This window comes from Neopelma chrysocephalum, unplaced genomic scaffold (assembly GCF_003984885.1).
Source record: "Neopelma chrysocephalum unplaced genomic scaffold, ASM398488v2 Primary Assembly neopelma1_23b, whole genome shotgun sequence".
NCBI classification, from domain to species: domain Eukaryota; kingdom Metazoa; phylum Chordata; class Aves; order Passeriformes; family Pipridae; genus Neopelma; species Neopelma chrysocephalum.
Genome location: NW_020897692.1, coordinates 16,127,821 through 16,153,094, shown reverse-complemented (window position 1 = coordinate 16,153,094; position 25,274 = coordinate 16,127,821). Strand labels below are relative to the sequence as shown.

Sequence of the window (25,274 nt, the reverse complement as noted above, 5' to 3'; positions counted from 1 at the left end):
GGCATATTCCAGCATGTTGCATTGCTTAAGAGTTCCTAAATGCTTGTATGCTTTTTAGGTATAGATTTATAACTCGACAGCCTGTGATACTTGATATGTGCTGAATAAACGGACAGGAGATTAAATCAACACCATGAGGCATTACAAGCATCACAGTTGTTATGCCTTATAAACAATAAAACACCAGGCAGTCTTTAGCTAATTTGGAGACTGGGCTTTGATCACATTGAGGAGAAGAAAGTTGTATCTAATGTGACAAATAAGTTACAGATCCTGGCGGTGAAAAACAGTCTCTCATTAACTCCCTTGCTTTGCAAATACCTGAAAGATGTGTTTGGTTTTTTTAGTTTCGTATTTAATGGCCTTGCTTATAATATTCAATAAATACATCATATTTTACAATCACTGTTTCTTAAACCATTTTTTGTCTGTATTGAAAACCGAAAGTATGCAAAATAGAAAGCTATCTTGATGATAACTTTAACTCTTAAGGAGCTGTTACTACCATTGCAGAAGCCCTGGATAGCTTTGCACTTTTCAACTCAGGTATTTGTACACACTTATTTGCAAGCATTTTCAGATTCAATAATAATTCAGGAACTGAGGAAAGAGGTTTTATCTTTTATTAATTAGAACTCTCTAATAAATTTATGAGACAGTATTTTTAAACTCTGCATTTGCACTTAGATCATTGTCAGCAATTAAGTCTATACACTGCAATTGTTTGCTCTTTTTCTTCTGTTAAATTTGAGAGATGGAATATGAAGTAAGTGAAATAAGTTCAGCAATGAGGACTGATATCATGCCTATGAAGAAAAAAGTTACTGATGCTTCTTGTTAAGGAAACTACACCCCCACACTCACACAGTCAGGTTTCCTTAGCAGCTTAGGAGTGGATATTTTGCAATCTCATCAAGTTAATGCTTTATTAGTATAACTAAAGTTATTTCACTGAAGTAAACACTGGTATTAAAATGTTCTCAATTGAAATTAGTAAAGAACAAGGATTAATCATCCATTACAAATGTAGTGGATTAAGCTTTAATGGCTCTAAAACATACAGAACAATGTTTATAGTGCTGAAGTTCAGTGAAATGGGTGTTTAAACAGCTTTTACAAATTAAGTCCAAGAACATTTGTATCATTCGTATGACCCACACTTGCTTACCCTGCAAACGAGGCATGATAGTTTCAGCAGTTGTTACAGCAATAACAGTAATGATTTTTAAGAAGAAAAAGGGTGCTTCAGTAAAAATCATTTGAAATATACTTATCTAACTACAACTGAGTGAAACATCAACTGTTTTTGCTTTGTGATTTTTTCCTAATTTAAAAAAAATTACAGTTGATAAAAACAATTTTTAGTTTCCCATTCCAAGGCCTTGGAAAAAACGTATATAAGATTGATATATAATATACATTAAAAAATTATCTACATTTTTAACAGAAAAACTCATAGAGCCTATAAAGATTTTAAAACTGATGTAACAAAATACATAGAGCTAGCTGAAGATGTAGTAAAATCAAGTTCATGACAGGAAGCATTACACCCATTAGCAAATCCCTGTAAGATCATACAGAGAACTTGCTTTCCTATGAAATATATACGTACACAAATATGAGTATTTTTATGCATTTATATGTAGATAACACTGAAGAATAAAAAGAGATGCTCTGCCTTTCAGATTAGTCTTCTGCTAAAGGATTTGAAGTAATATTTTATTGTTAGCATTATGAGCTCAAGGGAACATTGCTTATATCTGGTGTTACAGGTATGTTCCAGACCAAAAGAGGCTCAGAAAACCAAAACAAGAAACCAAAATATAAAATTAAAAAATTAACGAATACAACAGTAACCTTAGGTGGATGCAACAATAAACCTTTTATTCTTACTACAAGGGAGACTTCCAGGAAAGAAAATTCACTCTCAGAATATTATTTATTTGCTAGATGGGAAGTGGCAAATTTAAATGTATATTATAAATAATCACAACAATTAAAATAACTCCTGATTTTTGTACTTGTACCTTCAAGAAATGTTTTATTTATCTATTAAATGGAAGTCACACTTCTGCACACAGTTGTACCATTTATGTTAAACTCTAAGTCAGTAAATATTTTAGTGAAGTCAACTTGTTACAAAGAAACATCATTCTAAAATGTACAAGAGACTTGACTACAAGACTATTTATAGATGGGAAACAGCAGATCATAATATGTATGTGTTTTTCTCTCTTTTCTGAGCTTTTACTGACTCTCTTATTAGTGCTGATTGAATAGGTACAAGCTAGCAGTTACTGACAAATGTACATTACAATAATTTTTTTTCAGATGGCTGCAAATATTTTACTTTTATTAGGAAGTGCATTTCAATGTAAAGGTAGTTATCCTTACTACCGCTTTGATAAAGAAGGGAGGTTCTAGCTATCTTCCTTTATGAAAACATGCAAAGGGAAAGAACTGTTGCTGCACTTAAAGCACGTCCCCATCTACACTTATCTGCTGTATATTTCCAGCATTCATTGTACACAGTTATATATATGCAACACAAATAAGTGACACTTATTTAAGAACTGAAAAAAGAAAGATCTCTAAAATCCAGGAGAAGTATAGAAAATACTGTATCTGTAATTATAAAAAACTGCAAGGACAAAAAGAACTCCTTTCAGAAGTTGGGAAGCTGGAATTCATAGTGTTTTCCAAGACTTCAAGATCCATAAATGTGTTAGGATGCCACAAAGCATCTCAAAAGATGGAAAGCAACAGTATTTCACTTTATGAAAACTCAGTAATATCTATCAGTCCCAAGATGTCCAAACAACTTATTTTTTCAAGTGCTTCACTGTGGTACTGTGTCAGGCATGTTAGTATGCTTTTGAAGAGAATAGGAGGAAGAAAGGGTGTGAAGTTAAACTGGAAGGGAGTCCATTGCCATTTCTTTCCTGTGATCTCAAAGATGATAAAGCAGACTTAGAGGACAGTATGTTTCATTCTAAACCAAAATTCAGTGCATACCATTTCTGTGCCAGTAGTGCCAATTCCTGACCAGCCACACTAGTTCGTGGGAGAATAACTGAAACAAATGATCTAACTGATTATCTAAGATACACTGTGCCTGTAGGAGCACAATGCCTTTATACTGAAGTGCTCTGTACTCAATATAGATACAACTCTCACTGAAAACTGTGGTAAAAGTATTCAGGTGGTTTTGTTCTTGAATTAGGAGCTGGTAATTTTAATACATAGAGCGTGCTGCTAATGTGAATAAGCTAAGTCTTAAAACAGACAAAAATTTGAAGGGTAAATTTATAACAAAACCATTCTTACATTCTTATTTATGTGAGCTACTAAGATTCGTCACCTGGATTATTGATCACATAGGAGAGTAAATTCTGAAATTTTACCAAGTGCTTGCCATGACATATTGTTTTATGGGATTTCTGAAGCTACTATCTTTAAGTAGTAGTAAAATAAATAACAGAGTTTAATAGTACTTTACTTGATCTTGAGACAGTCTATTCAAGGTGGAAGAAAATTCAGTGAAGTTACAGTGAAAAACTCACATAACTAAGGGATTTTGGATGAGTCAGTATTACAGAAGTTGGCTCTATTTTTTCATCTTCAACAGGAAACTATCTTTCAACATGATGGCTGTCCAGTAGTCTTAAATAAAAACTGTAAGATTTAATGGTTCACGATTTTAGAGGTGGTCAGGAATATAACTCAGCACCAGAACATCGCTGATAGGTGACTATTCCCTTTTTACATTTGATGTTAAGAAAAAAGGAGGAATAGAAAAGGTAGATTATTACTAGAAGAAAAAAATTACTCACGTATTTTAAATAGAAGAATTAACTTAAGAAATAAGTACAAAAATAGATCTATCTGCTTCAAACCATTACACAGGGAAAAAAATTAAATCCCTTCACTTCTTTCCCCTTTTAATACACTGGATTTTTAATATAAACCATTTTAAAAAATGTAGTAAATTAATATTTTCTAATCCTAATAATGAAATTCTTAATTTTCTTCTTTAGTTTCAAAACTCAAGATTTTAAATTCCAAAATACTAAGATGAATTTAATAAAAATAAATCTTTTATGCCCTAAAATAACCTCTGTTGTAACCACATTCACATAGATCTAGTAATCATGCGAAGCCTGTTTACCAGATGTCTTATAAACACAGCAGTTCAGAGTGGCTGAAAAAAATACTATTCTCCCTCTTCTAAAAATTATGAGGATTCATGCAGAGATAGGTGGGCTAATCAGATGCAACACATGTTGGAATGCCAAATATATAGAAGAGTTCTGTAGTTTCAGAGGCTGACCGTCTTTCAGATTTGGAAGCCATGACATTTCTACAAAGGTCTGAAATATATTCTGCTTATGTGACAATGTTTTGCAGAAGCCACAAGCTCCAGAATAACTGAAACATCTGGTTCCAAGGCATACAGATTTCTTCACTCTTGTGACCACTAACAGAACTCGAGGAAACAGCATGAAGCTCTGTCAGGGGAGATTTAGGTTGGATATCAGGAGGAGATTTTTCACCCGAAGAGTGGTTGGGCACTGGAACAGGCTTCCCAGAGAAGTGGCCACAGCACCAAGCCTAATAGAGTTCAAGAAGCATTTGGACAATGCTCTCTGGCACATGGTGTGACTCTTGGTGTGACTCTTGGGGTGTCCTGCACAGAGCTAAGACTTGGACTCAATGATCCTGATGAGTGCCTTCCAACTTGGCATATTCTATGATTGTATGATTCTATGAAAAGTGTTCATTGTGTAAAATTCCATCCTTTACAGAAATAGATGTGATATAAGCACAATATTGCAGGGAAAGATATCTCATACTTCATAATTATAACTCGAAGTACAATGATCTTTAAACTTTTTTCCAGATCCACATCCTTATGTGGCACTAGGTGGCTGTAGACATAGAAAAAATGTTACTGAAGACACTATCTTTAAAGAGATTAGAGAAAAACAAGGATTCAAGTGACAGTTTCTGTATGCAAAAGGAAGAAAAAAAGTAGGAAAATTCATTATGCAATTCCATATACTGCAATTTTTAAGATGTGATCTTTAAAACCAGACCCATAGAAGATAATTTAGAGAATTTTTTTAAGCTTTCCTTTATGATATTATTCTATCCCAGTTATTTCATACTTGAAATGAGTATTCTTAGTCTACATTTAAAAAAAAAGTTAAATGTGCTGTTGCAGTGTACACATTTAACTCCCTTTTGTTTAACAATTTGAAAATATCATTAAAAAGATTGAATAAAACTGTGACATCAATATTGATATTCTCTTAGGAGCACCCAGTTATCACCAACAATTAAGGTGAATTGTTATATACTAGAATATTTGTCAGTACTTGCTGAATTCTCCAAATTTAGATTAAAAACATCAACATTTGAATATCCAGACTGAAAACAAGGAAATCAGGAGAAACTGAGAATACTTGGTTCAAAAACTACATGCTCAATCATCTAATGACACAATGATAGAAGCTTCACTCTATCACAATGATAGAGTGCTTCTATGATAGAAGCACTACATTGGAACAGAACTGATGTTTTGTGTAAGGAAAAATATTTTCATTCCTGTTTATATCACAAAAGAAGGGATAAGATTTTAACTCACATTTCTAAAGTGACTATCTTCAGTATGTTTTATTGCCTCCAAACTTTCCTGACTCTTTTATTCAGATACTAAGTAGATTCTTAACACTGAATAGTTCTAAACAGTTATTCTCAAATTAATGTTTTAGAGTTAATAGTACAAAACCTGCTTGTGATACACACAGTGGCTTGTGATATACACATTGACTGAATTGCCATATAGTTAAATGTTTGTGATACTTTAAAAGGCAGAGTTTTTTTGGTATTTGAATATATGATAGTTTGCTGCAGTGCAAATCATGATGTAGGGATTAACATGCTTGTACCTGCCCAGCCTGGAAGTAAAAAAGAACCTTTACAATAAATTATACCAAGAGAGACTAAGTCACTTTCCCCCCCCCCCTCAACACAGAAGACAGTGACCCAAAAGCTGTAAGTTACAACCTTTAGATAGGGAGCAGCTTTTTACAACCAATAACAAGGATAAAACATTTTTCATCTGATATATTCTTGACCTATTTAGATGTGCAGAAAAAGCATAGCCTTTTTCTTCTGCAAACAGGCATTTATCATCAACTGTTTTTTACAACTGTTTAATACTGTACTGTACACACACAGGCAGTGCTAGGAAGGAGGTGTATAAAGGTATTTAAGGTACCTCTAATTTCTGAAGCAGGTTTTAGACAGTAAAGACGAGAGAGAAATTGCTCCAACTCCACACTGTATACTTACTAACAGTGAAAAATATGTTGCACCTTTCTTTTCAAGAAGAAGAAAAAGGAATAACCATGCATGAAAAATTGCTGGGAGGCCAAGCCAAGTCACAGGGCAACTTACTGTTAATCAGGAACAATTTTCTCAAGAGTATTGAGTAATCAGTTTAGTCTTTATGACAAAAGTGACCCGTGACATTAAAGGAAAAAATAGGATTGGCTTATGAAGTCATTTTATGTTTCCCATAACTGCACACAAAGATTTACCAGCTACCTGAAACAAGACAAATCCCATGTCAAAGGTCTAAGATGCATAATCTACTATTGATCACAACTCTATAATCCTGTTAAAATTTGCGGTAATGAGAGAGTAAAATAGTGAGCCAACATGACATAGAGTAGGAGGACTACTTCTCTGCTCATGAGAAGGTATTCAGCTCTTGCTTCCACCAGAGTAAATATAGAAAATTTTGAGATTGATACATTGACAGAAATTGAAGGGTATCCAGGAAGAGTACAGGCACTGCAGTCTTCTCCAGGATCAATAACCTGTTGTACCATTTCAGGTCTTGCTTCTAAACATGTTATCCTCAATATCTCGCATTCTCGATCAAGTTTTCTGCTTGATTCCTTTCCCCTGTTATCTCACTGTACACACACTTTTTTTTATCCTGTCCCGACCCTGTAGTGTTCCTCACCCATCCATGTCAAATGTTTTTACCTTTTCACTCTCCCAGTCCTACAGTTGCCTTCAACACAAACACATATTCCAGCATTTGAGGAGATTTTTTTCCTTCTTTTACTTTCAAAACCACGTTAGCCTCTTTACATCTGTACAAATATGACTGTTTTGAGAATAAAACTAAGAGTTATAGATAATGTTTAGCCTACACTTCCTCTATTTTACTATAATGTCCGTGCAAGTGGTGATCTCAATCAAAGAAAAATAATTCTTTTTCCTTAAATATTTATTAATTTGTCTTAGCAGGATGCAGTCTGAGAATTCACATTACTTAAAATTCAATGTAGGTCAAGTTTGCTCAGAATCTGAACAATTTTTTTCAATTATAGGATTAGAGACTTAGCACTGGAATCCAATGGTGCAACCCTCGTATTGTACTCTTCTCTTGGGTCCAGTTACTATCAGACCTTATCACTGCTGGTGAGGAGTTACTCACTTGAGGGAATCATATGGGAACACCTTTACTTCCTTGACTAGGCTAACGGAATAGCTGAAGTGACAGTGTTTACACTTTCTGAGTGCTGCGAAATCATCTCTAAGGATAACTTAACTCTGGGGCATGTAACAGTATCTTTGAAGAGCAATCTGTGCATTTGGGATGCTTCTCATATTATACCAAATAATAGGTTTTTCAAATAAATAACAAGAGAAAGTCTTAGTAAGAGGTTCTCATGACTCTAAAATTCTTTGTTATTTTAAACCATAGAAGTTGATCATTATGATTTTTTTTAAATATATTAAAAATAAGGGTTTAAGAGCAAAGCATAATTAATTCAGTAATTGCACTAGCTGCTCCAAAACGTAAATGCAAAGTGTGAACTGCATGGAATACCTCATATCTTTCACTTGCTATTCTTCAAATAAAATTAATTCTGCTCTTTTTAGGCTCCTCAGAACCAACCACACAAATGATATTTTAAGAATTTCAAAACTGTACTCTTGACTATGCAGATGAATGTTAGCTCAAATGCTATATAGTTCAGTTGGTTCAAATATCTTTAAATTAAAACAATATATACACAATCTTAACATAAAATACATTTTTAACAAAACCAGAAAAATCTTTTGAGTTACTGGTAAAATAACAACTTCCTTATCTCAGAAATACTTGTACTATTCAACTTATTTTCTTTGGGGGTGGGGGAGTTGTTAGTTCGCTTGTTTTTCCCAATGATATGTTAACTATGTCTGTAGGAAGTTTCCTAGAGTACTGTTTTTTCAAAGACAGAAGATGTTATCAAGAATTTATCAGTCCCAGGAGAAGATGTTGCTCATAGATCCCACTGGCTTTGAAACTATAAATGACAGGAGCTATTGACTGTCATAGATATAGTTCTCAAATGACTTCTTCACCCCTGAAACTCAAAATCTGCTATCATTGGCAGATATGCCAAGAATTTTATTCCCAATATCAAAATTCTTTCTGCTTTAAAATAACTGGGAATATCAAGTAAAATGAACTTCTGCACAGATGGACACTGTCAAGCCTAGAAAATGTTTAAATATTACTGGAACACTTCTGATGGTTAGAAGGCAGAAGATAGTTTTTAAATCAAAAAGGAATTTTAACTTATCACAGGTGAGTATCTAAAACCTCTTTTTTGTTAGAACAATGATATCCTACATAAAATAGTAGCATTATTTTTAAAAGCTTAATCCCATTGCATGTTTGGCTAATATCTTGGAATCATAGAATGGTTCGTGTTCAAAGAAACCTTAAAGATGATCTAGTTCCAACCTCCTGCCATGGGCAGGTGCACCTTTCACTAAACCAGATTGCTCAGAGTTCCATTCAACCTGACCTTGAACACTTCCAGGGATGGGGCATCCACAACTTCTCTGGGCAACCTGTTCCAGTGTCTCATTTCCCCCACAGTAAAGAATTTTTTCTTAATATCTAATCTAAATAAACCCTCTTTCAGTTTGAATTTATTCCCCCTTGTCCTGTCACTACATGGTCTTGTTAATATTCACTCTACTTTCTTTTAGGCTCCCTTCAGGTACTGGAAAGCTGCAATTAGGTCACCCTGAAGCCTTCTCTTTTCCAGGTTGAAAAATCCCAATTCTCTCAACCCTTCCTCAAAGGAGGGATGCTTCATCCGTCTAATCACCTACATGGTCCACCTCTGGGCTTGCTCTAATAGATTGATGTCTTTCCTGTGCTGGGATGTCCTTCCTGTGGGATATAATTATCATATATATATCATAAGTATATACATATATATATATGTATATACCTCTAAGATATATATCTCAAATAAGTATATATGTTTTTACGACTAAATAGTTTATTTTGCCATTTATACAAAGCATTTTTTAGTACTGCAAATCACAATTGTCAGAAAAAAGACTTTCATTATAGATATATCCTTGGATGCAATCTCCTTGAAAAGTCTTCTTGTCAATTTCTGTGGAAAGAAACTAGTCGGTATATTCTACAGCCAGATATTACAAAATACAATGAATTAGTTTCTCATAGCAGTTTTTAAAATGGTTAGTAAAAATATTGCCTGAAGTCATTATGATTCTGTTACATTTTTTGAGCTTTATATTTTTATGGTTTTTATGTCTCCTGATAACATAGGCAAAACAAAGTGAAAAATCAAGGTAAAATATTTCTGAAATTAAAACGAGGTGACCTAATTTTAACAGACTGGCTTAATTGCTCTCAATTTCATTTGACTAATAGCGCATAATAAAATAAATGGAAATGTGAAGGAATGTCAGGAATATTAAATTATTAAAGGAGTATGCTTTCTTTAACCTCACTTTCTCTGAAGGCTCTAATGTCCATCACCTGATCAACACTATTTCTGTGCTCTTCAGATACAGTGTAAATAGTTTCAATATTATGTACTACGCTGTTGGAAACTAGGCGAACTACGATCAGACCTTCGAGATCACCTTGTATAAGAAGAAAGGTACTAAATCAGACTGCTCAAATAACCAAGGTATTACTCTGCTCTACATTGCTGGCAAAATCCCAGCAAGAATACTCTTGGACAGACTAATACCTGCTATAGCAGAAGGAATTCTACCCGAAAGTCAGTGTGGTTTCAGAGCCAACAGGAGCACTACAGACATGGTATTTGTTCTCAGACAACTGCAGGAGAAGTGTAGGGAACAGAATAAAGGTCTCTATGTAACCTTTGTCGACCTTACCAAGGTTTTCGACACTGTGAACAGAAAAGGTCAATGGTAGATTTTGGAACGTTTAGGTTGTCCCCCCAAGTTCCTTACAATGATCATCTCACTCCACGAGGATCAGCACGGCCAAGTCAGATGCAATGCACTTTCTGAGACCTTTCTAATAACTAATGGTGTGAAACAAGGCTACGTTCTCGCTCCTACCCTATTCACAGTCTTTTTCAGCATGATGCTCCAAAGGGCCACAGCAGACCTTGATGATCAGGACAGTATCTACATCCGATACCGTACTGATGGAAGCCTATTCAATCTAAGGTGACTGAAGGTCCACACTAAGACCTTAAATCATCTTGTCCAGGAGCTGCTTTATGCTGATGACGCCGCCCTTGTTACACACACAGAAGCAGCTCTGCAGCGTTTAACATCCTGCTTTGCAGATGCTGCTGAGCTCTTTGGGCTGGAAGTCAGCTTAAAGAAGACAGAAATTCTCCATCAGCCTGCACCTCAGGAAGTCTTCCATCATCCCCATATCACCATTGGCGAATCAGAGCTCAAATCAGTCCAGCAGTTTAATTACCTTGGTAGCCTCATCTCCTCGGATGGTAAGATTGATGGGGAGATAGACAACAGGTTAGCAAAGGCATATAGTGCTTTCAGAAAGCTTCATAAAAGAGTTTGGCGAAATAAACACTTGAAGAAAAGTATAAAGATCAGTGTTTACAGAGCCATACTGCTGTCTACTCCCCTATACGGATCTGAATCATGGGTCACCTACTGCTACCACCTGCATCTCCTAGAACGCTTCCATCAACGCTGTCTCCGCACAATCCTAAACATCCACTGGTCAGATTATGTGACCAACACATCTGTTCTAGAACAAGCAGCAATCACAAGTATTGAGGCCATGTTACTGAGAACACAGCTGCGTTGGGCAGGGCACGTCTCCAGGATGAAGGACCACCACCTCCCTAAGATCCTGCATTATGGTGAACTTGCCACCAGTTGCCACAAGAGAGGAGCCCCGAAGAAATGATACAAGGACTCCCTGAAACAACATCTCAGCCTTGGCCATATTGATCTTCATCACTGGTCTACTCTGGCCTCCAATCGGGAGGCCTGGAGACACACCATCTGTAATGCTGCTGATGCTTTGGAGAAAGCACACAAGATCACTCTCAAGGAGTAAAGACAACGCAGAAAGAATCGTGCCTTGCAGAATATACCATCTAAGGAGTCTTTCTGCTGTGCCTTTTGCAACCGGACATGTCTTTCTCGTATTGGCCTTTTTAGCCACCAATGTGCTTGCAAGAAATGTGGGTAGAGCCCTCCCAAATCTTCGTTCGCGAAGCCTAGCCATGATGATGATGATGACAAAGTTTGTGGGAGATAAAGCAACAGTCTCGTGCTGCTCTAATGATGAGACTTGTGTAGTGAAAACAGAACATGTCATTAAAGAATGAATGAGAAACATGATTGTATCATAATTTTGCTGGGGAAGAGGTACTGACCTTAGAACTGTGGAAGTATTGGGAGCCACATATAGTATAGGTGTGATATTAGAACTTTTTTCACTTAGACCTGAACAGTGCAACTAAGAAAGCATGAAAAGAGAACACCTGTTGAGGTTGCTATCCTGAATACTGTTGAAGAGTCTCCAGTGGCAACTAGTCCTCCTAATCCATAATTCAGTTTAGTCAAAGGAGTGGTCAGAAGTATCCCACAGTTGAAAATATCTGCCTTTTTCAGACCTTTAAGGATAAAAATGAAGAAAAAACTGAGAACCAAAACCAAACAAAGAAAAAAACCCTCTTACATAAGAGAAAAGAAAAAAAATTTAATAACTTTGGCCATGGGCCAGAAGTATTAAAATTTCTAAATAAAACTGCAACTATGAAACAGTATAAAATTAATGAATTACAAATCTTATCCATTGAGAACCTCAGCATATTTTGGAAGATATACAGATTAACTGTATTTGCTAACTGCACTTCACTCAGTGTCGTTATTTACATAAGAAGGAATATTACCTATTAAGAATGCTGTCAGAGACTGAAATGGTTAATGATTTATGCATTCCAGGAGTTTGCAGGCTTTTGACTTTTGCATTATACCTCAGATGGGCAGTTGGGCTCATCCCTCCCTCCAGTGCTGAAGATGTTGAACCCTAAAAAGGCAAGAAGATACCTCAGATGGGCAGTTAGGCCCATCCTTCCCTCCAGTGCTGAAGGTTTTAAACCCTAAAAAGGCAAACAACTCCTCGTCTCAGGGGAGGTGCAAAAGCATGCTGAGTGTATATAAACTGACTGGTGACTTTGGGATTTTGGGGGTTTTCCTTCTCCCCCTACCGCCCGCGAATCAAGAACATCGCTCTCAAGCATCGCTGGATCCAGTGGGCGGTGACTATACACGTTTCTTTTTCACTCTCAGCTTTCCTTTTCCCTTACTCTCCCTTACTCTTATCCTGTTTTGCTCTCCCCTATGCATTTTCTCCCCCCTCAAAGGTTATCTCTATGTTGCATAGTTATATGACAACGCTAGCATACCTGTTGATACAAAATTGTTAAAATAAACTTTGTCAATATATGTTTTCAGACACTGATTATTTAGTGTTGTTTCACTTTAATCCACCCCAAGGGAATTATTGATAAAAACCTGAGTTACCCCTCCTCCCCTTTTCCTGGGGCAGGTCGTAACAAATGCAACAAAAGTTTAGGTATATTCTGTACCAAAATCACACATTCACTAAAGCTTATTTACCCAACTAAAAAACAGAACAAAACAAAACCCAGAAAAAAACCCCACACAAAAACCAAAGGGGACTTTTGGCTTAATTTTTTATACAAGAAATCACTTTTATAGAGTATATAAACAAAAATTCAGAAACTGAAAGGATGTCTTATACACATGCTATCTTTATGATGCTGTCTTCAATAAAATGAACGGGCCACATTGAAGGCACAATCTTCATAATAAAAATGTTGTGCTTCTATTACTGTTGATTTTTCTGCAAATGTTTCCAAAATAACAGGATACGCAATTTTTTGGCTTCCCAGAAATATCACTACAAGCAATTATAATGACAGAGAAGATGAGAGGTTTGTCCCAGATGTTTTTAGTGAAAAAACATCTAGATGCACAGAAAAAGCACACTTGGTCAAGCACTCAGAAAACATGTGAACTAGGAAAGGAGAACTAAAGTCCCCATGGAGCCTGGCAAATTATCTTTCTGCTGCTGACTAGCCAAGGAAGACGAGAAGATCGGCATTAGGGTAAGTTAGTACTGAACACAATATGAGACATATGAAATAGTACACTATGGCGAAGCAAACCAAAAACCAAGCTAAGAGAAAGTGCAATTTTCCTTACTGGATGCATAAGATGCTGGGAAAAATTCTTTTGAGAGAAAAGAGTAATTTTACAATTACGTATGAATGCAATTAAGAACTGATGATGGAACAAATAAAAAAAAAATAGAAGGCAGTACAGGAAGTAGAAAAAATCATTTCTAAGAAAAAAATTAATAAATTTCCAATGTTCTTACTATTTTAAAGGCATTAACAAGGAAAGAAGTTTTATATAAGCATTGCTCAAAAGCTCTTTTTACTTACCTTGGGACACCTCTCCTGTAGGAAAATCAGGAGAAACATGTTTAGACCAAAGTTCCATGGACACAGCCAGGGCTGATGGAAGGTCATTGTCTAAAATTTCAGAAGGAAACACTCTGGCCACTTCAGTGACAGTTCTCTTGCTTTGGGGCATAGTAGGTAAACAGGTGATATTGTTTATTCCATCAACACAAATAAACCCAGTGGAGCAGGACTGTATAAGACAATCATTATAATTAAGCTCACAGCTTCGTCCCTGAAAGAGAGTTTAAAAAAAAAAAAGTCATTTTTGAAAGCAATTTGCATTTCATAGTCATGTTATTTAAAATTATTGCTTTCTTTTGATTCTAAAATACTGTTTTCTTGTATTAAGCTCTTTACACTTTTGAAAGGATACCTCATAATGTGGAAAATATTCCTTAATTAATTTAATAGTGTAATTGTATATTTTAAATTTTAACAGAGTTTTATTTTGACTCTGATTTACTATTACAAATTATCAATAAAAATAATTTCCCCACAGATTTGTAATTACCAAGTATCAAGGACAATGTCACCAGTAATAATAAATTTGGTTAAAATAAGCAACTTTAGTTAGCATGTAGTTAAAGAAAACTTTGTGGACTTAACTGTTTAAAAACCTATGGTTTGGTCTGATTTACAAACTAATATTCTTTCTTTTTTGTACATTGTAGCTCTTTTTTTGTTATCTGCTATTACCAAATCCTCACACAGCACCTTACTAATACATTATGCTCAGAGATAATGCTTAGAAAAGGAAAAATGTAGTGGCAGTCTCAAATTGGACCAGGTATTCATTTTCTATTTTTTATCAAGACTAACAATTCATGGGAAGCCTGAAATATCCTTCCTAGTAATAAACTAAAACTGTTCGTATTCAGTGGTCAGAAAAAAAGGCGAGAAATAATGTATTTCTTTTGCAGTAATAATTATGTTAATTAAATGTATTCTTGAAGTGTGAAATAAATATATGCTGAAGTCAGGCCTGAGTTCATTTTATTTTCACTTCTATTGCAATGAACTAATAGGCTATGTGAAGAGATAGAGCTAAAAGTTGTCCCGGAAGGATCCTGCGTATCTGGATAGTTATTTAAAATACACACACTGCCATCCCTGAAGGACATACATGTCTGACAACATACCATCATGACATAATTTCTGACTGAATCTTCTCCTGCAGCTGGGGCACATGTAAAAAGATCCAAGCCTTCTCTAGAGCTCAAGAGGCGTGTGCTCATTACACGCTTTCCATCAGACAAGATGCTTAAATAGTCTTGGTTGTCTAGCTGACTAACTATTTACACAGAACTTGAGACAATTTACATTTTCTGAGATGTCTGTCAACTCTATTAAATTCATTTATAATGTTAAAAAACAATAGGAGGGGCAAGTGAGAGACAGGCAAAAACGTAGACATAAAATCTGAAATTACTTTTTTTACCAGTAGTTTAAATCATTTGTTCTTTAAAATGGAGGAGGATAAATTGAGTTTTTTTGGATGCATACATGCTTGTTTCAATCAAGTTCTTAATTTGTTTTGGCAAGCAGATGGTTTATCTGGTATATTCATGGCACCTTATAAATCACTCACTGGATCAGTATTCCAAAGCAGAAAGGAAGAGCAGGCCAATTTATACGTCAGTTTCCACACATTTCTTCCTTTCTCTCTTCTAATTCCACACATAGAACAAATGATCAATTTGAGCAAACTCTTAATCTTAATCCTATAAAATTTATGTTTCATTCTTACTTTCCTTGTGACAGATTAGTACATTTTTATGACTACTGCATTTAATGGTGAAGAGCATTTTATTATGATTTTTATGATTCATAGAAACAAAGCAGATGTGGATAACCTCCACTGTGCATGAAGGGTACATTAAATAGTCATAGATAAATTTGATAGCATTGAAAGTGCCTGTAAATGTTTTAACCCTTTCCATGCAGGCAGATAAAATCATTTAGCTTGTGCAGGTTTGTATTTAAAAGTAGGTATATATCTATAGATGTTTTCACTTAAAAAGTAAACATTTATGTCAAATACCACCAACTATGCTTTTCTTCTCAAAATTGATGAGAGATTTCATGATCCATACTATATGATCCATACTTCAAGTAGCAGTACAGACATAGACTACCGAAGACTACAGAAGATTTATCTAACACACTCCAGCTGGAGTTCCTTGAACACTTATTTCTCTGGGAATTTCATTGTTTCCACTCCATGCTTACTCATAGTTAGGGGCCTAACCCCATCAGAGCTTAACAAATATATCTCTTGAAATATTTAGAATGTAACTTCCTATCTTTCACACTGAAGACAGGTACGCTAAAATTTTTTCTGGGCGGTTCCCCACCATGTTTTTTTCTCTACTATGGCCTTCCCAAAGCATACTGGAATTTGAGGGACTGAAGATGGAACAATGAATAATGGAATGAAAGCAAAAGATGATACATCTTAAATTCCAGCTACTTCACAGGTTTACTACTTTTCCTTCTGTAAGGGTTTGTTCTTCAACACACTGTACACTAAATGCTCAAGCTATGTACTAATAGAAAAGTTGCCCCCATACCTCAAATATCTATCTAGCCTCATAATCAGTGAGCTATTAATGAATTCTTGGGTTAGAAAACAAGCAGAGTTTACATCTGATAACTCACCAAATACACCATTCTAACTTCTGGCAATAAGTAAATCAAAGACTCCCTAAGCCAAGATCACATTTAGAAGAGTGATTTGACTAACAGTGAACCTATCCTCCTTCTGGACTCCATCCTTGGACTTATTTGTAATTTGGTCTCTACAGTGTCATGCAACACTGACTTGTACCAATAAATTTTGCACCAGTTGAAAAAATAGTTTCTATAAACAGATTTTAAGCTTCCTCTCTGATGATTTTATTTGGTATTTAGAAGGTTTTTTGTGAGATAAAAACACTAAAAAAATTGTGTAACTGATCTTCTCCATTACAGTGGTTTATTTAGGATAAGTATGAATACTTAAAGAAAAAAAATTAGATTATTTTAACTTGAGGTCTGGCTGTTTTCCACATGAAAAGACCGTGTCCCTCCAGTGATATATCCTTCATCATCACTTGACATTGTTTTGAATGCCAGTCTGCTTTTGAAGACAAAAAGAGAGCAGTTGCTATGGTCTGTGGGAAGTATCAATTTTACTCTGTAAGAAGCACCCTACAAAAATAGTATTCATTCTTATGAGATAGTCTTTTTCTTCTCAAGATAGCTTGTCAATAAATTTAGTCAGTTTATTAAAATCCATTTTTAACCTACCAAGCCTTTATGGTAAAATACATACTTTGCAAAATTGTGGGCAAAGAGTCACTGAAACAGGGAAAAATTCCTGGTGGTTTGAACAAAGTACGTGTCAGTCCTGTGTTCAAGAAAAGCAAGGTAGATCCAGGGAACCAAAGGCCAGTCAGCCTTACTTCAGTTCCTGGGAAGAAAGTCAGTCACACCTGGAAAACACTTTTAGGTACGGGAAGACAAGAGGGTGATCAGGAATAGTTCACATGAAGCTATGAAGGGGAAAGTGCCTTATCAGCTGATAACCCTATATGAAGAGATGAATGGCTTAGTGGATGAGAGGAAAGGAGTGGATGTTGTCTATCTCAACTTCAGTGAGACTTTCGACACTGTCTGTCCTAACTTCCTCATAGACAAGCTGACAAACTGCGGATGAGTGGACAGTGAGAGGGACTGGAAACACTGAACTGCCACACTCAAAGGGCTGTGTTCAGTGATCAGCAGCAGGAAGTCCTGCTGGATGCCAATAAGTAATGATGTATCCCAAGATTTCATACTAGGTTCTCACTACTTAAAGTCTTCAGTACTGGAAGATAGGACAGAGTGCACCCTCAGCAAGTTTTCACGTGCTACAAAATTGGGAAGAAGTGTTGAAATACCAAATGAGTTTGCTGACATTTATACTGACCTCAAGAGGCTGAAGAAGTGTGCCAACAGGAACAGCGGGAAACTCAGTAAAGAGAAAGGTATGTAAAGTCTTGCACCTGGGGTGGAATAACTCCTTGCATCAGTACATGCTTGGGGCTGACACACTAGAAAATGGCTTTGGAGAGAAGCACAAAGGGGTCTTGGTGGATGACAAACTGCACGAGGCAGCAATATGCACTTATAGAAAAGACTGATAAAATCCTGGGCTGCAAGAGGAAAATCATTCTCCCCTGGCTGATGGAGTTTATCCCTCACATAAGGATTAAGTTCTGGATTCCCCAGTTCAAGAGAGATATGAATCCACTGCCATATTCAAACTGATCTTTATCTTCCCTCTATAATTCTCCAGAGGAATTTGAGTAAAATCTACTTTATTTAGAGAAAATCTCTGCCTCCACAAAATTCTGTGTCAATTCTACAGGAATACCTTACATAAAGAACTTGCTGATCCCAGAATTATGATTTTGCATTATAGACAAGTAGGGAAACTGATAGTCTCTAACTCTAGAATAAGGAGATATTCTATTTTTTCTCATTTACATTAACACTGGAAGGGAGTCCTAGCTCAAACAAAAAAATATATAGGGATGCTTTCCCTCTTCTGGGTTCAGACACATTTAGTCTTCTGAGACTTATCATGATATTGAGTTTAATGAAGGTTACATTGAATCCTTTCTCCACGTTTTGGATTGTGGCTAATGCGGATGCAGATTTAGGGAATTCCTAACCTCTTATTCTGCAAGCAAATGTAAACTTCCTGAGCATATGGTGGTTTCATTACCTATAAAGGCTTCCATTATTTGGTGCCATGTTTATACCACACAAAGACAACCCTTTCATCATTTGCTGGTGATGAGCCACTGGGTATGAAGTTTGTTTAGTATTGGAAGTTCCACTCTGAATGTTTAAGGTGTGTGTGTGAAGAACACCTTAGAAATGTCCTGTGATAAAAGCATTAACGCAAGTGTCTTCTGGTATTTTAGAATTGCACATATTGTTGCAAAGACCTAAATCAGCCTCATCATTTTCTGCAATCCACCTCTAAAACCTCTTCCTTGACTGGTTCCCTGTGCTCGAGGTCTGATTTGGTGCAGCTGTGTAACTTTGGATCAGCCTGCGGTGAAAACAGCTAAGCTGTGAGAAACATGTGTGAGATTTTTCATCAGGGCCCTTCATATCTGAGCTCAGAAGCTGCATTAAGCTCAGGTTGTTGCCCTTGGTCCTTCACTGATCTTACAATGAAACTAAAGTCCACTACAGTAAGCCCAGTATTTTGCTGATCCTTATCTTACCTTGCTACTGTGACTTCCTGGCTTAACATTAGACCTGCTTTGTGATCATGAACTTGTCTGGGCATCTGAAATTACCTTTTGTCACTGGTCTTATTTTGCTATCATTGTTTGGGTACTGGGAGACTTCAACCCTTGCCTACAAGATCATTGCCCCTGCCTATCTTGCTGCTATCCCTGGCTCCTGTCCTGTCTTCTCCCGTGGAGCAGCCCGCATGACCCTTGTCCACCTCAACATGTGCTAGTATGTACTGGGGATTTCCTTGAGACAAGGAACATGGGGCAGAGATTAATATGGCACCTGAGAAGAGCTGAAGACAGACATATTTTTCACTTTTTCAAAAAACTTTTCCATTTTATTGCATAAGTAGTTTTTTCCCCTCTCTGACAGTAAATAAGAATCTTCTACTGTAGAAAGAAGCCCTGAAACTTGCTGGCATCTAAAAAGTTACTAATTTTCTTTTTTTACTTCATTGCAGAGTCAATCTGAAAGTAAATATGAATCATACTTGCAATATTCTGTTCCTTCCATTTTACGGTTCTAAATACACCACATACGTGGTGCATAGATAATAAACCAAGGATCACTGCCATCATTTATAAAGAAAAGATATTCAAATAAATATTTCAAGCTTGGAGTTGAAGAGACAAGAATTACCAAAGTAAGAAAAAATTTAAAAATCATGTACTCCTTTCTCTTGTTACTTATCCCAAACTATTAAATGGTATTATTAAACTAAGCCTGAACTGTGATGAGGTAAAGCACAGGTTCAAATTGTAGGAACCAATTGCATGCCTTCAAGTACAGAAAGAACTGCCATAAGAAAAATGGTGGCAGTATGGAAATTTCAACTTTAGTTAAATACAGTGCTGGCATTTAGCCACTCTCAAAGTACTATAGAAAAACATAGAACTAAGCCACACAGGGTCAAGCATTCAAAGGAATTTTTTGGTTTAGTTTCAGGGAACTCGTTTTCAAAATACCTGTCGAGTGTGAGTTACCTCAATACGTAAAAACTTTAATTAATACGTGAGATAAAAATATTAATTGTTGTGTATAAAAAAATTAATAAGTGTTTAAAATATTAACATGGGTGACTAGCAAAGACATTACATATCACATTTTTCCATTTTTTGTTGATATTGGGTAACTATTTCTCCAGAACATCAGAGCTTCTGTAGTAAAAAAAATAACAACAACCAAAATACTCAGAAGGGTTGAGTTTCATCTGAGTGAGGTTAAAAAGAAAGGGATTACATTATTTTCTGTGCAACTATGAATAATCAGGTTAAGGAAAGAATAAAAAAAATTTCAGCATCTCACCACAAATCCCGGCTTGCAAAAACAGGAATAACCAAAGCTGGGTTCCTTCTGAACACAGATACCATGTATGCAGGGGTTAGATATACACTCATCAACATCCAACTCACAATGGAGGCCTTCCCATCCTGTCAGAAAAAAAAAAGAAAAACAAACCCCATTAGTCAGATTACTGGCAGTTTTATTAATATGCATTTCTTATTAAGATCTCCTTTACCACTAAGCACACCCATAAATGAGAGGCCAAATACTCATCTGGAAGCTGCGGTTTAGATCATGTAATTTGAGCTTGTCTTGAACTTGCTCCTTGGAAGCTATGACAAACTGGAAGCAGTCAATTTGCTAGGTAAACACAAACCTAGAATTCTGTAAAATATGGCTAGTTATTGAAGAACACAGACTTTCTGCCATGATACTCCCCTTACAGATTTGGTTTTTTTCTCCAATTAGATTTTCCTATTTCTAAACGAACTAACAAACAAAGAAAACCCAACAGACCCATAAACCCCCTAGCAGTCCTCAGCTAATACAAATCTAGTTGCCCCTGTTCAACCTTTGCTTCCGAGCTGGCATCAAATGGATCCACCTGCCTGGACTTCATCCATGCACCTGCTATTAGTTCCAATGGCTGCTGGTGTTGCTTTTGAGCTCCCTGAGATGCTGTAAGAATAAAGTTTACATCTCTCCATGCTGCTTCCTCACCTTAACAGCCTGAAGCTGCAGCCACAGATCCTGAATATGCATCTATTATTCTATGGGACAATAGCTGACAAAATTCATGATCCATTACAGAATGCATTTGTCAGAGCTAAATCAATTCCCTTTCCTGGTATGACATGCTGTCACCACATGCTTCACTTTGTTCTCTGGAGGTTTTCAGGAAGCTGTAATCATCTGCCTTGTTCCTATTTTTGTCTTGGTACTATCCCTGTTCCATTTCATTAAATTGCAATAGGGAATCTGTTGCACAGTGTATCAGACTATCTACCTTGTGGAAAGTTCTTTCCCATAGTTGCCTTTACAGATCAAAAAATCCTCAATCCCAGCCCCATATTTCTACAGGTGAAGCTTAGAAGAGAAATCCAAGACCTATAATATGGAAAAGTAGTAGCCTGCAAATAAAGCAGATTTTTTAATAAGTATTTCTGCTTTCTATCTCCAGATGATACTTTTTCTTCAATCTCTTATTTCAGTTGTGCAACTTTCCAAAAAGCTATTCCTCCAAAGGTTCCCTGGCCTCTCCAAATTCACTCCTTTTCTGAGCTGTAACCTTTTCACCTTCTCAGCTGTTTCAGAGACTCAAATAACATTTGCAAATACCATATTAATTAAAAGAAGCAAGATACATAAAAATTATGTATCTTAATGCATGTGGTTCCTTCACTGTGTCTTTTCCTGGTGGAGAAATAATGCAGAGATCTTTCAACCCTACTAATAAATGCTATTATTAAATGGAATATAAAGGAAAGGCAGCTCATGTTTGGGTTGGAAGGTGTTTAAAACGTTAGCTTCAGGAGTGAGTTCCAAGCCCCAGAGAAGCTTCTTCTACTTATACCAAACATTTTCATGCAGAGTTGCGTGGAGACAGCAGTGACAGTTCTTGGCTAGCAAGCAATTTTTGAATGTCTGTATACAAATCTATTTAAAGTATTACTTTAATAAGCTTTATAAAGGAGAAGAAAGTTGAAATTGGCAATGTATTCTGTGTGAGGCACTGTAATGACTAAAAACCACATCTTTTAAGTTTTTAAGTCATCTGTATTGGTGAAGGGGTATATGGCCATATGCACTACCAGGTAGAGTGAGAGGACATACAGTTTAATCCATGTGGAATTTCCATTGTGTGACTATGCTGAGAGGAAAAAAAATATATCGTACTGAAGATAGGTCATGACTGACTTTTCAGATCAGAAGGGGTTTTTATTATCATGAATTCGACCTTCTGTATGGCAAAGTCCAGAAATTTTTCACTCATTGGTTCATAAATCAGGAGTATAGAGTTTTTCTGAATCATTGAGTATCTCCTTGACATTAAAAAAGTTGCTATGAAAGTATTAAGCTTTAAGCAAGTTAGTGCTAAACATAATCAGGCTCCAGTAAGCCAAAGATACTTGGATTTAAGTCTTACATATTACAGTATCAGCTCTTAGTACCAATTAAACAAATGAATAAACTGCCAAATTGGCTCTCATTACACACATGCTCACTCTTGCTTCAATATCTTCCATACTTTTTTAAAAAAAATTCTACATATGTTTTGCAGTTTTATATACTGCACTAGGGAAAATTCAGAATGGAAAAAAAAAGTAAAACATGTTATTATTCAATTCCCACTGTGCTTTTTTTTAACATGTAGAACAAGTATGAATAGAAATTATATTAACAGATTGCTAGAAAGACTGCAGAAAAGTGATATATATATATAGTCACTTCACTTCAGGAGAGTTTTGCAAGATCTTTTCACTTGTAAATTCTAACCAAGAAGGTGAACATACTTCAGTACAAAGGCAGTAAATAGATCAGGTGCATGAAGATATCATGAGTTAATAGAATCATTCAGAATAATATCATTCAGAATATTTCGAAATAATCTCTAAAATAATAACTAAGAAATTTTGTGTCAGTGCTATCAAAGAAATTATTCAGCAGTGCTGGGCTGTACAATAGTAAATAACAGACTTAAACTTAAAAACTAAAGTTTCAGAGGTAGGTACTCATAAAATTCTTAATTTAATAGTAACATGTGGAGCAGAATGCTACTTATGGATATGGACCAGAAATATTACTTATGTTGCCAAAAGGCTTTTTGCCAATAGACATGACAGGAGATTGTGAGTAGTCCAGAACAGATTAAATTTGTGATTGCGTGACAATGCAGGCTGACTGTGACTTTTGCTTTTGTAAAGATGCTAAATCTCTTGTACTTTCCTAAGTCACCAGGTCGTTTTAGTTGATCTATGTCACCATAAGAAAACAGCTCCTGCTTTTTAAGAAAGTGCCTCTTTTCATTCTATTTGTAATAGTTCAAAAAATTCCTTTTAATCCCAGCCAGTGGACATAAGCATGGATATTTCTTACAGCAACAATAATTATAACAGCAATAATATTATTATTATTAACAATATCAACAATAATAATAGTTAAAATGTTCTGAATTTCTTTTCAATTTTCTTTTTTTAGTCTTATTTTATAAGTAGTTAAATTATGTAGCCATTAAACTCTGCCTACTTGACTGCTTGGTAAGTTACATTAGAAAAGATCATAAAAAATAAACATAGTTCAAGGTCATTCTTCTAGCTAATTCAGTGAGCTGGTTTTAGTTTTAAGCCCTTCTAACATGCTTATTGCAATAGTTAATTCTCTTTAGATTTCATTCAAAAATCTTGTCAAAGAGATAGTTAATCTTTTTGTACCTTATAGGTTAAATACAAAATAAGAACTTGATATGATTTACCAATTTTTCTGAGTATTAACACTGATAATTAAAAACTATCATCGTTTAAGACTGCTCTGTCATATAGCAATTACCTTGTTGACATTTACAAGTGTATCCATTGATATGATCTTCACAGGTTGAGCCATGTAGACAGGGTGATGAATTACACTCATTAACTTCTATTTCACATAACTGTCCAGAAAATCCAGCAAGACACCTGAAGCAAACAACATTCCAAAGTGTTATACTGTGCATAAACATCATATAAAATATACCTTGTGCGGAAACAACGTGTCTAATGTATGTGCGTTAACAAGACATAATTCCATATATTCCTTTTTTTTTTTAAGGAGTATTTTACTGGAACTCTTCCAAGTTTCATGTTGCAACCTATGGTGGTCTTTTAGGGGATTTATGAAGGCAAAACCCATCCACGAATTTCACATCTGGATCATAATCAAACATAACAGTCTCAATTACAGTTTACTGGTTTTAGCAAGCTGAATACAAACCTTTCTTAATGTACTCTTGGGAGACTACTGAAATAGTTTAGCTAAGTAACTGCAGTCTATGTTTGTAAAAATTGCTTGTTGACAAATATTGCACTATATAAACTACAGCATAAAAGATAACCTTCAGGGACCATGATTTCATTATCATTCTAGTTATCAAATATTAGTCATCTTGAAAAAACTCTTCTGTAGTTTCGTGGTTGTAAATGGGATAATTGATATCAAAATAGTTCTATATAATTTCAACATACAATACTCACAAGACCTTTAATGAAGTTCAGAAATTCTACTAATCTCATTATTGAAACACATCCTTGCACAGTTTTACTGATATACGTAAATGTTCTGAAAAACAGAGTCCCATAATGGTATTTATATTTACTATTTTGAGATGTGTTATACATAGATATATTTCACATGAGACAATGTATTCAAAAACTCTTGTTAGTAACTGGGTGGTGCACATCTTCTGTGTTGTCTTCGCTCTAATAAGAAGCATAAAAGTTTATGCCCCACTTAGAGAAAGATGAGTGCATAAACAAATTACCTTTGAGTAAATTCAGTCATGTCACCTGCTTCTTAAGGTGTGAATACAAAACATATAATTAGAATGAGGTACCTGCAGTGTCTACCTTAAGCTTTCCAGACCCTCAAGCAAAAGAGAAGAAGGATAGACCATGAAATCAGTATGCCTAACGTGTCCTGAAGGATCATTACACTATGTATCAGTAATTACATTTTGGTTTATTTTTGCTTTGTTTGAGCACATTTTTTTTATTTTATATGAAATACACTCTGGGTAATGAGAATTTGGGCCGCGTCCACCCCTTCGGCTTCTCTCTCTCTTACATGCTCTCACACACTCTGCCGACAACTTCCGGCTGTTGTTGA

At 35.6% G+C, this 25,274-nt stretch overlaps 1 protein-coding gene across 1 annotated transcript in view; it reads right to left on the bottom strand.

Annotated features, from left to right (window-relative positions):
• EYS (eyes shut homolog) overlaps window positions 1-25,274 on the bottom strand; it is an 868,863-nt gene that overhangs the window by 330,906 nt on the left and 512,683 nt on the right. Inside the window, exons 30-32 of the mRNA XM_027698171.1 lie at window positions 23,964-24,088; window positions 20,439-20,563; window positions 13,836-14,088 (exon numbers count right to left, since the gene is read on the bottom strand). Coding sequence (XP_027553972.1) covers window positions 13,836-14,088; window positions 20,439-20,563; window positions 23,964-24,088 — 503 coding nt within the window. The remainder of the gene's footprint in view (window positions 1-13,835; window positions 14,089-20,438; window positions 20,564-23,963; window positions 24,089-25,274) is intronic.